The 11551-nt window shown below is 46.3% G+C and overlaps 1 protein-coding gene across 1 annotated transcript; it reads left to right on the forward strand.

The window, feature by feature from the left end:
- Positions 1–4326: 4326 nt before the first annotated feature.
- MMACHC (metabolism of cobalamin associated C) lies at positions 4327–10303 on the forward strand. The gene is made up of 4 exons (XM_065656694.1): positions 4327–4428; positions 6671–6865; positions 7241–7393; positions 7944–10303. The coding sequence occupies exons 1-4, from the start codon at positions 4357–4359 to the stop codon at positions 8253–8255; spliced, it is 732 nt and encodes a 243-aa protein (XP_065512766.1). The 5' UTR covers positions 4327–4356; the 3' UTR covers positions 8256–10303.
- Positions 10304–11551: the final 1248 nt, after the last annotated feature.

Raw genomic sequence — 11551 nt, forward strand, 5'->3', positions numbered from 1 at the left:
TGATGATGACACCAAATCACACTGTAGCCCGGATGCCATCAGCATTAGCCTGAGGGAGATGAGTGGGAGTGTTGTGGTTTTCCTAATAACTTAAAAAACAAAACAAAACCAAACACAAACAAAAAAACACCCCACCCAAACCAAAAGCATACCGGGGACACAGCCACCCCACAGAGACATTGCTGTCTTCTCCTAGAAGAGGGATCCTTATTCTCTGGATGCTGTTTTACTTTAGTACAAAGCTGTATGGGGAAGCGAGCACTGGGAACAGTGACATGAATCCTCAGCTAAACCTGTGACAGTTCAGACATCTGGCGGTTGTCCAAGGGCAGCTGGGGTTAGACAGAGGTTACAACTAAACAGAGCCAGAAAGATCTAAGGATCCTCAACAAGGAAGCTCCGACGTCACCCATTTCTCTCCAGGGAGCAGGTCAGAGCCGCTGGGTAGGAGTGGGGGAAGAGAAGGGGCCAAGCTAGCAGAGATTTGAGGCACAAGCAAAGCTGGTTCCCACCGGCTGAGCATGGTGAGAAAGGAAAGTGAGGGCAGCTGGGAAAGAATTAGAGCTTAGGCAGTTCAAATGAGCACCTCTTCTTGGAGACACTGATTATTATTTCCAGTCATTTCAGCAAAATGCAAGTAAGGTACTGTCGAACTAACAATGAGGAGAGCAAGTGGAGCACACTATTGCCCTGACAGAGGGTTCGGGTAGATGACAGCAACACTCCTGATTAAACAAGGCAGATGAGATGGTTCAGAGAGGCCGTGAGCTAAGTCAGACCCTGCCAGCTCAGCTCCAAGGACAGCTGGGAAGGTAACAGCAGGTACCCATTCTCAACGCCCACAGGGAATAAGCTGAAGGTGCCGACTCTCAGGATACAAATGTCTCAGTAAGAGAGGCTGCCATTTCACCCCTTCACCAGCTGTCTCAGAAGGACTGAACAGCTTGCCCGCCTTTAGCCAGATGTTGTCTCCAGGACAGGGCAGACACTTAAGCCATACCTGTTTCAAGCTTTGCCAGTTCAGGGTTTAAACGCAAGACCTCACCTCAGAAAGCTGACAAATCTACTATCTCCAGCATCGGTAATGCCAGTACCATACGAGCCACAGAGATGAACTGTGCCCCACAAGACAAATACTCTATCTAGGCAGGTAAAAAGGACAGATGGCAAACAACAGCAAGATGGGAGATCAGTCCCCAGCATCTCTGAGCTTTCCAATGAAAGTGAGCTGCAACAGCAACAGCTGTCCTGTCAGAGCTCTGAACACCCACCAGCCAGCAGCACCCTCCTGTGACACGTTCCTGCAGCTCCCAGGCAGTTACTCCCCTTGAAACCCAAGAGCTGCACTTGTCCCTGCAGCAGCTCTCATATGGCATGGACAGACCTGGGCATCTCCCAAACTCCCTGCAGGTGTATCTCCTCTACCTGATGTGGCCACCTGATGTGGCTGGGTGCTCCACATTTCCATCCTGTGTTTGTCTTTGTCTGACTGTGCTTTGGGGCTGCACAGCAGATCCAGCACCTGAGAAAGACAGGACAATCACAACCAAGTATTTCCCAGAAGCAGCCTCTGTCCCACCACACCAGCATTAAACCCTGCACAAAAATCATGTCCAGATGAGGCCAGAGCAACTGAGAAAAAGTAGAGAGCTGGACATATAACACATCACCATCGGTGAACATATTTCCAGCACTAAACATAATGGTCTGTTTCTTTATATTCTTCTGGATCACAATGACACCCTACCTGGTATTATCTGTAATCTCTTCTTCATGCTAGCCCTCCTCAGCAGGAGTTAAAGTTTTGCTACAGGTAGAATAGCAGTGTTTCGGCCACAGAAGAAGAGGTGGAACTTGCCTTTCCTGAAATTCAGGGTCCTGACTTTACTCTTTGCCTGTCTCACATCCGTCAGGACTGAGAACTTCACAAGCGTGTTACCACTGCAGCCCAGGCTGCCTCCGGTCTTGGCGTCACCGATTAGCTCACTTGCATTGGTGACTATCAGGTCCAGTATTGCACCACCCCGGTAGGGCTGTCCATTACCTGGATTAGGAAATTATCCTCAATGCACTCCAGGAGTCTCCTGGATTGCGTACAGCTCGCTGTGCTACTTTTCCAGCAGAGGTTGGGGTGGTTGAACTCCCGCAGCAGGACACAGCCTGCAAGCCTGATGCCTCCTGTAGCTGGAGTAAGAAGGCTTCATCAACGGCCTCCCTGTTGTTCAAGTTGTTTTTCACTGTCCATTTTCTGTCTGGGGAAGCAAAGGTGCTCCTCAGGTTTTCAGATCACTAAAAGGCAAAGGAAGAAATGAAAAATTCAAAAAGCCCTTTCTGCCTTGTATCCCACACTTTGTCTGTGCTCACTTGTTTATCACAGAGATGGAGCTGCATTGTGCCAAGCTACATTCACAGCCTGTTGTTTCTTCAGCAGGACTTTAGCAACCTAGACAAGAAGTGATCCATGTAAGAGGCTCCTGTAACCATCAGTGCTCCAGTTCCAGCACCTTTATCTTCAGCACCTTCTAGCTTATTGATCTGCTCCTGCTGGAGCCCTTGCTTGTGCTCTAGTCAATTCACAGACTGAGTGAGCGATTCAATTATCTGAGTAGATGGGGAGAAACAGATTTTGTATGAGAACACCTTAGTCCAGGAAAGAACATAGTAGGCTGGTTCAACTTCAGAAGACGGAAATACAGGGAGACCTGCAGAGAACAAACCTTAATTCTAAGACTGATGGGATCCTTCTGCTCTCCTCCTACAGAGGGCACAGATACAACATGAAACAACTCTTGGGGTTCTAGAAGATATAAGGGAACTCCACAAAGAAAGAAATTTGTATATCTGAAGTACTTCTGTCCCCAAGAACTTACAGATCTGGTGTCCTGACACTTCATAAAACTCAGAACAAACGATTAGAAAACATTGCACAAGAACTGTAAAGATTATGTTAAGCTGCTACAAAGATCAGGGTAAGGAGATCCAAATCTGAGGCTTGGTCTGCAATGTGGCAAATGTCTTGGTAGGAAGTAGGGAAGCTGCTAAGAACACGTACTTTCAGATGGGGAAGGAGAAAGGATTATCAGCACAGAGGCCTTGCTAACTATTTTTGTGAGAAGCATCCACCCACGCAGGAAGGTGCGGCTTTCAAACAGCGTATGATGAAAGAAAACTATGCACAATACAGCCGTATAGGATGGATGGGCACTCGGTCAAACTATGCCAGGAAAACTTGCTCTTCACAGAGGGGCAATCTCAGCAGAGCCCTCAGATCACCTTTGCTTGGGACGGCTGCTGGCTGCCCTGTTCCTCACTGCAGTGAGGGACACACGCCGGTGTGACGTGGCAGCTGGGTGCCTGGCAGGCACTCCTCCATCGCGGCGTGCTCGGGGCACCGTCTGCCGAGCTGCAAACCCACTGCAGATCAAAAGCAACAGACGTGACCGGGGACTGCGAAGGAAGGAGCCCGCCTGGGCCGGCCTCATCGCTAAACTCGACTCAGCAAATGTAGCGTGGATGGTGTTGGTCTCTTCTCCCAAGGAGCAAGTGTCAGGGCAAGAGGAAATGGCGCCAAGTTGCACCAGGGGAGGTTCAGGTTTGAGTTAGGAAAAAAATCACGGAAAGGGTTGTCAGGCGTTGGAACAGGCTGCCCAGGGAAGTGGTGGAGTCACCATCCCTGGAGGGGTTTAAAGGGCATTTAGACGAGGCTCTTAGAGACATGGTTTGTGCCAGAGTTGGGTTACGGTTGGACTCGATGATCCTGAGGGTTTGTTCCAACCAAAATGACGCTATGATTCTAAATACCTAAGTCAGGAGCTTGGAAACCAGCAAAAGAAACCAAAATTCCTCCCTTTCCCACTCCCGCTCCACAACCACACGCAGCCACTACCAATCCCAGGCCTCTGCCGACATTATCAACCCAGCTCCCGATACGCCACGGGAGCAGCGCGCTACACGGGGACAGCAGGAGTTCAGCGGCACCTCCCGGGGAACGGGAGCGGAGCAACTCCCGCTCCACGGCGCCCGGCGGGAGGAGGAGCCGCCGCTTCCCCGCAGCCTCCCGGGGCGCCCGCCCAGGACAGCACCGGGGCCGCCGCACAAGCACCGAGCGGCGCGGGGCAGCGGCCGCTGGGACGTGGAGTGCCGGAGTCCCGGAGTGCCGGAGTCCCGGAGTCCCGGAGTCCCGGCCGGGCGGGCTCGGGCCGGGGGGCGAGGTGTGCGCACTGCACTTCCCAGGGTGCCCCGCGCGGCGCGCCGTCTCCTAGGAGACGCGGCGACGTGTCGGGGCGGCGTTTCCCGCCGCGCCCCGCGCGCCGGGCGGGCTGTCAAAACTGCGCTTCCCGTGGTGCCTCGCGCGGCATGGAGGGGCGCGTGGCGGAGCGGGTGCGCGGCGCCCTGGGCCCGCTCGGCTTCGAGGCGCACGCCTTCAAGGTACGGGCGTCACGGGGCGTCACCCGCAGTGGCGTCTGTCAGAGCGGCGTCACCAGCCCCGGGGTTGGCGGGGGCGTGGCGCGGTGCGGTTCCCGCAGCCCGGCGGGGACTCCTGCCGCCGCTGCGGGGAGCGGTGCGCGGCCCCGCGGCGGCTGTTCCCGGGGAGACCCGGCCCTTCGCTCCCCCACCAGCCCCCTGCGCTGCCGCCGGCTCCGGAGGCCGCTTGTCCGCCCGGCTCCAGCTCTGCCCGGGCCGGCCGCGCAGGCAGGACGAGCCCCGGTGCTAAGGCGCGGCCGGCGGCAGGCGGCACTGTCTCCCCGCCGCCCCGCTCGGGGGAAGCGGCGCCCCGCACGCAGCTTTCCCGAGGAGGGGGAAACGGGGCGGCCGTGGCCTCGGGGGAATTCGGCGCTGCCCTCGGCGGGCTGCGGCTGGAAATGCTCCTCAGGAGCCGTGTTGCGCTGCTGCCAGCCGGGGTTAACGAGCGAGTGTAAGGTCTGTTCAGTCCGCCCGGTACAGCAGATCAAGGTTATTGCTGTGCCCTGGCACCGGCCGAGCACCGGCTGGACTGGAGGTTTGCTCAGGTCCTTCACGTTGGTCCTAGTCCGTTAAGGTCAGGAGAGTTAACTAAAGACACATCTGGACCGACAGAGAGTAAAGTCCGCCAAGCAAGCTTAAATTTTAATCTAAAGGTAAAAACACCTGCATATTAAAGGGCAGACTACCTCATTGGTTTGTAAGTGGCCTGAACACACAGCTCATTCTGCCCACCGAAGGGGTCTGTCCCTTGCAACTGAGCCAGCCTTGTCCCCTGTCCCTTCTGTTGAACTGTCTACACTCCGTTTCCACCAAAACTTAGGGGTTCCTTCTTTGCCACTCCAGAGGCGATCTGCAGTAAATCAATCTACGATATCAAATACAAATCAATCTACAGTAATCTTGACTTTCCCCTCCTGGGGGGGTGTTGTATTTGTCACCTGAAATATTTGTATTTCCTGCTATATTCCTGATGTGACAGAAAGTAAAAGGGAATGAGGTGCTGAGAGAAGTGAAATCCCAGAATTTGGAGAAGAATTTAACTCTGCTTTCCCAAAACAACAGCAGAATTAGGGGCAGGACCCAGATCAAACAGGCTACAGCTACCAGAGGGAAAGCTTTTAGCGCTGTATCTCTTTCTAGATTTAATTCTTGTGCAGCTAGCTCTGGTGTACTGACAAATGTAAATTGGGAAATTAGCAAACCTTAGATTCACATCTCTGTAATTTCTTGTAACATCTCAATTCAGCATCTTAAACAAGAGCCACAAAACTGATTAAACTTTTACGGCTTACTTTTGATGTAAGAATGTAAACTTAGTTTTTATTCTATGTTTCCATATGGGCAGGTCTGGCTGCCACTGCCACCTGTGAAGTCACTTTCAGATTCATTTCAGTGATATTTAGAGGTGACCAGTGGTTTGCATTTTCAGACTAAACATTAGAGTTAAATTACTTGACATATTTCTGCATGTTAGTCCTGGTCTTTAGGGCATCATCCCAGGAGAGTGGGAGTTGTCGTAACTATAAAAACACTGATGTTACTGTGCAGTACAGGCATAGTGGAGCGTGGGGGAGTTCAGCCATTACCTCATCCCGCCTGGCAGTTGCTGGTCAGAGCCCTGTCCTCTGGTTGTGTCTTCCTGCTGCCCTGACATGATCATTTCTGGTCTGTGTTATAACACATCCAGCCCCCAAAACAAATATCAGAATGTTGCTGTGTCACAATCCATGTGCTACAGCTGATGGGGATTTTAGCACTGCTGGGAGCTTCACATCCTTCATTTTCACACTTAAATGTTTCCTGCTAAAGAAACAAACCATGCAACTTGTCACATGAGGAAAACACAACTACCAGTTTCTTTCTGGCCAAAGCTGAGAAAACAACCTGTAAAAGTTTTATCTGAGCCAAAACATCTGATTTGCATTGGCAAGGCTGGTTGCTCATACTTCCCTCTAGGGTTCCGAGCAGAGCTGAATACAGTAGCTGATTCTTATCTCTCACATGCAGCTCACAGTGCAGCTTCCAGAAACTGTAAATCCCAGTATGCAAAACAACCTGGTTTGAATGGAGGGCACTAGGCAGGTGGCATATCTGGGTTGCAAATGAAGGTGGCTACACTTCTTTCCACCTTTTAAAATTCCTGCATGCCCACTAGCAAAAGAGTGGCGTCCCTGTTTTAATGCAGATTTGTTTTTCTTTGCCACAGGTGGGATGGTACAATGCTGTTCTCCAGCCAGCCTTTCACCTCCCCTACCCAGATGACACACTGGCCTTTGTGGTCCTCAGCACGCCTTCAATGTTTGACAAAGCCCTTAAACCTTTTGTGAACAAAGAACAGTTAAAAATAATCAGGGATCCTGTGGATCAGTGTGTTTCTCATCATTTATCATGCGTGAAGGAGGTAAGAACCTGAAATACCAATTCTTTTTACTATTGCGGAATATAACCAGGCGGGTTGAGCAGCAGACAAAGCCTTCCAGGTTCCTGCCCTTGCTCTTTAGAAGAGTAAAGCATTATTCATGATGTGTAATTCTTACTAAGAGCATTAACAAGCTGTTGACTTGCTTTACTTGCCTATTCTGTCTTTTTGCCATTACAACCTGTAGCTATACAGTCATAGTTTGAAAACCCAAGGTCACAAGTGTGCTGATAAATTTCAGTAGCAGGATGTGGAAATCTGCAGGTTTCACATGTGCCTGATTTGCTGGCATCCAGCACGTCTCTAGTTGCAAATGTTCTTCCATGAGCCTGGGCTGGTATTTTTTAATTTTCCCAGAAATTCCCTGACCAGAAGATAGACGTCATCTTTGATTATGAGATCTTGCCAAGCCGAAAGCCCAAGTTCTTGGCGCAGACAGCTGCCCATGTTGCTGGAGCTGCGTATTACTACCAAAGGAAGGATGTGAAGCTTGATCCTTGGGGGAAAAAGGTGAGACAAAAACACAATCTGGGAAGAACCACCACACTGCCATCACTGAATTGTACAGCTGTTATTTACTCACTAGTTCTTCTTGCAGGAAAATACATAAAGTCCAGGTCACATATATATGCATAACATGTTTCAGACAGGAGTCAGAAGCTTCCAAGATTTTTTGGGGTGGTAGAGAGATGCATACACAGACAAGAATATCTTGATCTATTAAACCTACTCAGACAGAATAAATTTCAGTGTAAAAGACAACATGTTGCTTGGAGCATTATAAATAGGGGGAAAAATGCACTGTGGTTAATTTCTGTGTTAGATTTTCAAAAAGGGACCTCTCCCTATATTACAGGGTCATGTAGGGGGCACAGGAAAATGGGAATGAGATGCAGTGCTTCGAGCCACATGTCCAGGAAAGAGCTTTCCTTGCTTCTCTGTACAGCACTCCAACAGAGGGCTAGGAGTGTGAGAAGCTGGAGCAAAGCCTGATGCTTTGAACTCTGACCATTACTAGAGACAAAATGAGACATCCTAGATCCTTCTGTTTTCCTTCCAGAAGATCTACGGTGTATGTATCCATCCCAAGTATGGCGGTTGGTTTGCTATCCGGGGTCTCCTCCTGTTCCCAGATATTCAGGTACCATTCCTGGAACAGCCTGCCCCCGTTGACTGTGTGAGCACAGAGGAAAAAAGAATTGAGTTGCTGGAGCAATTCAATTTCCACTGGCAGGACGGCCGCTACAGGGACGTAATTGAAGTGAAGGAAAGGTATTCGGAGGAGCAGAAAGCCTACTTTGCCACTCCTCCAGCAGAGAGATTCAGACTGCTGGGGCTGACACGAGAAGCCCAGAGAGGCACGTTGCACTGACATGGCTCTGCCGAGGGGCAGAGGGCAAGAGAAGTGTAACTCAGCAGCACCTGCTTTTCCATGGTGCTGAGGACGGCGGCGTGCAGATACAGAGATGGCAAATCCAAGCAGCATGTGCAGCGTCTCAATCCAAACATCAGCTGCTCAGAGTAAGAGGGAGCACTACATCATAGCACCTGTGGTCTGGAGGAGGGTGGGAGCAGTCTGTTCTGAGCTGCTGCTGATTTGGTGTGTCTTTTAGGGAGTCTGGTAAGATGCCGGTTAGCCTTTGGTTGGGGAAAGTTCAGACACTGACAACTGGAAAACCTGTGCTGCTCATTAGAGAAGTCATTTTTGTTCTCAAGAATTTTCTTTCCAAGTGTTTTGGTTTTATTCTGGGTAAAATAAGTTAATTTTCAATCATTGTACTTCAAAATATTTTTTTTTTGATCTGAACTTAGGGCAGATAATTTTTTAGATGTATCCAGAATTTTATTACTCTGTGTCATAACTCTCCCTAGGGAATGAAGAGTTCAGTCTTTTCAGTCTTGCCTTCCTCAGAAAGAAAATTTGCCCCGTATTCTTTCACTTGCAGTGAAGCCGGCTTAATTTAATTTAAAAATCTTTTAGTGTCTCCTTAACACCCCAAAGAAAATTCTCCAGAGATTGTTTCACTGAATAGTGTGGTCCTGTACATGGAGTAGAAGTGAGGAAAACCGAGCCAACAGCAGCTGCCTCCTCCTCATTTCAAAAGGGAAAGGGACAGTACAAAGGTCACAGCTCAAGTCTGTGGTGTTTTCACTCAGGGTCAGCTTCTCAGAACAAGGTGACTTTTTAGGTCACTTTTAACCATTGTACAGAGCAGCTGACTAAAATCTTCAGAAAGATCCTGAATGCTGTCTACATGAGTGGAGTTTTTACTCAAGATAACTAACTAAAAAGACTATTCTTAGAAGCTTTTTCTAAGGCTGATGAGGTTTGTATTTAAAATATTTTTCAGTGCTGTGCCAGCACATGCCACTCACACCACAATTTTACTGCCATCATTTCCTGTTGTATTGTCTGCATGAGGGAAATCGTAAACCTGCACACACATAAAAACAATTGTATGAAGCATTGTCACATGCACAGGCAAACAAAAAGAAAAAAAGAAAATATTCATGACATTCATATTACTTATATTGCTGGATAAAACACCTCCAGACAGAAACATAACATTTTTTTTTTACGTGACTTTATGTTGGATTTGTTCAGAGGTTACAGTGGCACTAGGAATCAGGAATTAATTTATCTAAGAGCACTTTGAGGCTCAGGCCTCATTAAAATAATATATTATAATAAACAAGAATAATGTTTTGTGGGAGGTTTATTACTCAACTGCAGTGCAATGCTGCAAATCGCTAAGCACTTTTTCCATGATAACAACATCATGATGCAAAAATACTCATTTTGCAGAACCAAATGCTTTATTTTACGCTGTGATTCTTCATACCTTTTTGGAGATTCAAACACTAAGGTTGCCTTCAAAATAAGTCACTGCTTGATACCATTTTTCATAGGCTATATACTAAGCAAGCAAAATAAAAGTTTGGTGTAACAAGTTTGTTTTCCTGTGAACAGAGCAGTGAGCATGTGATTGCTGGGTTTGTTCAGTGTGTTCTCTGTTACAAAAAGTCTTTGTTGCTTTCCATGCTTTGTTCACCACATCTGATTAAGGCTGACACCTGACTTACTGTGTGATAGTGGTATCTTGATTTCTAATTTAAACAAAATAATGAAATTTGTTTAAATTCTGCTCTTTTGTTATAGAATTACTTCTGGCTGAAATGTTTGATTCTATGTTTCTATGTTCATTTACCTTCCAGAACTTTCCAACTGAGCTGTAATTTAACAGGGACTTGAGTTAATGGTTCATATTAGTAACATACACAAAATACTGATTCTCGTAGAAGGATAAATACAGGCCGGAATCAGGTTTATCTTTCTACATTACAATTTAAAGTAAAATATTTTGCTATTTTGGAGTTTATTTCTTACAAATATTTAATATTTTGTCTTAGTTAATTTATTAAACAGATTACCATAGCCATTTCATTTTTCGTAATTTATTTCTCTTCCCATGGTGTTTTGGTTAATAAAATATACAAAGTTTGTAAGTAACCCTCAGTATGGAGTATTTTTATTTAAACAATGTAATGATTAACTTGTAGAGAGCTAAAGGTGTTAAAGTGAGAATCAATTACTGTGTTTTTAACACAGTGAAAATAGTGACCTACTCAAGAGACACAAAATGCAGTATCTGAAAACAAAAGAAAAAGTTAGTTATGTTAGCAGGAGTTAGCAAACTATTATGGCAGGCTCATCTGGGACATCATAAAACATTATGAATAAGTCTAATAAATATTTATCTTTCCCAGGTCATTTCAGCAAGATCATTTAACAGCAAGCACATGACAATATACTTCCATTTTTGATTCTGTTCTTGCAGTTACAAAAGTTCAAGGTGTCCAGTGATACATAACTGATATTTGAGGGATTTTCCCTCAGTAACTTAAAAGTAATACCTGCAAGTACTGAAATTCTTATTTGTTAAAACTTATTAGTGAATAGTGAGTCACAGTAAGGCCAAATTTGTGTTCTTTGTGCTTCTGGCAATACAGTTACATCAGACAGAACTGAGCACAAATATTTAATTACATATCCATTCCTACTACAGTAATTTTGGAGTCAATTGGACTGGTTCTTCCTGGCTTTTGCTTACCCAGGTCATTGAGAACCACAGCTGCAGCTGGAATTTTCTTTCCTTGCTGGTTGGGGTATAATGGTCTCTGGCTTATAAAACTGAAGTTTGAGAACCTGTTTGACCTATCTCAGCTCTTGGGACAAGACTAGACATGGTGAGGAACAGATCACTCTTGGATCCTGAGACACCGTGAAGACATTCTTCTTTTTGGCACTTGAAACATCAAACAAGTAATTGCAAATACTTGGATAGATTTACTAGTTCAACTATCACATTGTACATTTTTAGACAAGTAAATTTTTCACTAAATCCTAATTTTTAAACATTTAATAAAGTATCTGTTTTTCTCAATACAACCAGTAGGGTGAGTATTCAAGAGCTGAACAGTAAAAAATTTGTAAAAAAATAAATTAAAAAATTGAATTCAGTTTTAGCAACAAGCTATTCAGTATATTTCAAGTTAATAAAATGTTCTATGGAGAATTTACAAATTTGTAAATGTTTTAATGCACATAACATCGTTCATTTTCATTAAAATTTCCTTTGACTTCATTAACCTTAAAATAACTGAGAT

Source organism: Caloenas nicobarica, chromosome Z, assembly GCF_036013445.1.
Source record: "Caloenas nicobarica isolate bCalNic1 chromosome Z, bCalNic1.hap1, whole genome shotgun sequence".
In the NCBI taxonomy this organism is placed as follows: Eukaryota; Metazoa; Chordata; class Aves; order Columbiformes; family Columbidae; genus Caloenas; species Caloenas nicobarica.